Source organism: Staurois parvus, unplaced genomic scaffold (genome assembly GCF_062004578.1).
Source record: "Staurois parvus isolate SC_StPar_1 unplaced genomic scaffold, SC_StPar_1.0 ptg000470l, whole genome shotgun sequence".
NCBI lineage: Eukaryota > Metazoa > Chordata > Amphibia > Anura > Ranidae > Staurois > Staurois parvus.
Window position 1 is genome coordinate 4,573,104 of NW_028318266.1, and position 2,930 is coordinate 4,576,033.

The following is a 2,930-nucleotide window of genomic DNA, read 5'->3' on the forward strand; positions in this document are numbered from 1 at the left end:
ATATCAACAGGGGTTGCAGGGCGACCCATCCCCTAGCTCTAGGGTCAAGTGCAGCCTCCCTGACATATTGGCATAGCTGCCACCACAAAATCCAGGTATCATGTGATAGCTGTGGGCCAATCACAGCAACACTCTGCAAGAAACACAGCTGAAATTAATTCAAAGCAGCTTTGCTGACATTGTGATCATATGATCGCATAGCGATCACAAAATCCCTCAGCCAGCAAATATCAGAATCTACTGGACACAGCGATCACCGGAACAGCATGCTACATGTCCGCAACCTGGAACAGGCTACATGACATACATGTATGTGATCCAGCCTGTGCTAGCCCCCCCACAGGAAATGTACTGTAGGCAGTTGGCCAGCAGTTCAAGTATCTATTTCTCATACTGTATGTTCTTTGCTTTGTAAACAGAATCTATGAATAAGTAATGTACATTGCAACATGAACAACTATTTTTTTTAGGACATACGTTTTTGGAACAAAAGTGCTGATTAATTAATTAATATTTTTAAGAAAATAAAAATGAATAAAATAAAAAACAAATAAATAAATAAATCAACCGCATAGGTTAATAACAAATGTTGTGGTAGTATTTGGGGATTATTAACCAGTTTCCAACCACGCTACAGCCAAAGGATGGCTACAGCGCAGTTGTGTAATCCTGGGATGACGTCCATGAACGTCATTCCAGAACACGCCCCGCCTGCGCACCCCCAGGGGCACTCACCCAGCTCTGACAGTGATTGCTGTGTCCTATGGACACAGCTGATCATGTGATACGGTAAACGGTCAATCACAGCGGCCTTTTACCATGTGATCAGCTGTGTCCAATGACATAGAAGATCACCGGGCAAATACAGTTGCCGGTTATTGGCTGCCCTTTCCTCACGCTGTCACAGTATGAGGAAAGTACTGCCGAGAACCAGCAATTGTCAGCGAAGGAATCAGCACTGAGCATCAGGGCACTGAAGTGCCACCCACTTGTGTCCATTAGTGCCACCCACCTGTGCCCTGCAGTGCCACCCACTTGTGTCCATTAGTGCCACCCACCTGTGCCCTGCAGTGCCACCCACTTGTGTCCATTAGTGCCACCCACCTGTGCCCTGCAGTGCCACCCACTTGTGTCCATTAGTGCCACCCACCTGTGCCCTGCAGTGCCACCCACTTGTGTCCATTAGTGCCACCCACCTGTGCCCTGCAGTGCCACCCACCTGTGCCTATCAGTGCCACCACTCAGTGCTGCCCAGCAGTGCCACCCCTCAGTGCTGCCCATTAGTGCCACCCATCAGTACCGAGCAGATCTGCCCATCAGTGCAGCATCATCAGTGCCGCCTATCAATGCCACCGATCAGTGCCTCCTATCAGTGCCAATCAGTGCTGCCAATCCGTGCCACCTCATCAGTGCCCATCAGTGCTGCCTATCAGCGCCCATCAGTGCTGCCTTATCAACGCACATCAGTGATGGAGAAAAATTATCTGTTTGAAAAACATTATAATAGAAACAAAGAAAAACTTTTTTTTCACATTTTTTTTTTTTTTTTTTTTGTTTATAGCACAAAAAATAAAACACCCAATGGCAAGTAAATAACACCAAAATAAAGCTCTATTTGTGTGAAAAAAATGATAAAAATATCATATGGGTATACTGCTGCATTACCGCACAATTGTCATTCGAAGTGCAACAGCGCTGAAAGCTGAAAACTGGCCTGGGCAGGAAGGGGGTATAAGTGCCCCGTAGAAAAGGGGTTAAAGACAGTCATGCATCAAGTTGTTTTGTCCGTTTCATCCAAGATATTAAATAGGAAGCATTTTGGTTATATATGATTCTTCTCAAAGCTTCTTTAATGTCTTCATTCCTCAGACTGTATATAAAAGGATTTAGTAATGGGGTGAACACAGTGTATAAAAATGCCAACGTCTTACTGAGGATCTTCATCTGTCCTTCATTTGGAATGATGTACGTGGCAATTAGGGTCCCATAAAATATAGACACCACTGTCAGGTGGGAGCTACAAGTTGAAAAGGATTTTATTTTTCCAGAACTGGAGGATATCTTTATTATAGTTAACACAATACATACATATGAAATTACTATCACGAAGAATGGCAAGACAATTACGAGGAAGCACAATAAGGGGGCTTCTATTTGAGGCAAAGACATATCTGAGCAAGAAATGTCCATCACAGGGTAAAAGTCACAAAAGAAATGGTCAATCATACTTGACCTGCAGAAATATAGTTGGGTTATTCCATGTACCAGAATCAGTGCAACCAAACAGCCTAGGAGCCAAGAGGCAACAATTAATTTCATGCAAAGCGCATGGTTCATAATGGAGGAATAATACAATGGAGAACAAATGGCTAGGTAGCGGTCATAGGACATCATGGTCAGAAGAAAACATTCAAATCCCTCGGATAAAATGAAAACATATAGCTGACTGATACACCCATGAAAAGATAGGAAGGCCCCTTGATGTAGTACAATATTTAGCATGAAAGGGGAAATATCTGTGGTCAACAAGATGTCAGCAACAGAGAGCTGAGTGAGGAAAAAGTACATGGGAGAGTGGAGGTTCTTGCTGTAGGACACCAATGTGATGATCAAGGAGTTTCCACATATTGTCACACAGTAAATGATAAGTAGAAAGACGAAGAGCAATACATTAAATCTGCCCATGTCATGGAAACCCAGAAGGAAAATGGCTGTGATGTTGTTATTATACGAAACCTTTGTGTCACAAAAAAAACACAAAAAAAATAGACATTAGAACTAATGATACCCTGCATTCGATTCTGCTACTGAGACCTGTGATGACAATGTTTGGTGTTGGGTTTTCTATACCAAAAGTATGAATAAGTAAAATTGATATGTTAATCTTCTATGATTATCAGCTGCATCTAGTGACCATAATGCAGTATTTT

General features: G+C 42.8%; 1 protein-coding gene across 1 annotated transcript; it reads right to left on the bottom strand.

Annotated features, from left to right (window-relative positions):
* Window positions 1-1,764: 1,764 nt before the first annotated feature.
* On the bottom strand, window positions 1,765-2,685 carry LOC149452607 (olfactory receptor 11L1-like). Its single transcript, XM_089689288.1, has one exon. It carries the CDS (start codon window positions 2,683-2,685, stop codon window positions 1,765-1,767), a length of 921 nt encoding a protein of 306 aa, XP_089545414.1.
* Between the last annotated feature and the right edge of the window lie 245 nt (window positions 2,686-2,930).

What these genes read in the sequence shown, in the direction of transcription:
- LOC149452607 (XM_089689288.1), bottom strand. Translation starts at nt 2,685, where the DNA reads ATGGGCAGATTTAATGTATTGCTCTTCGTCTTTCTACTTATCATTTAC.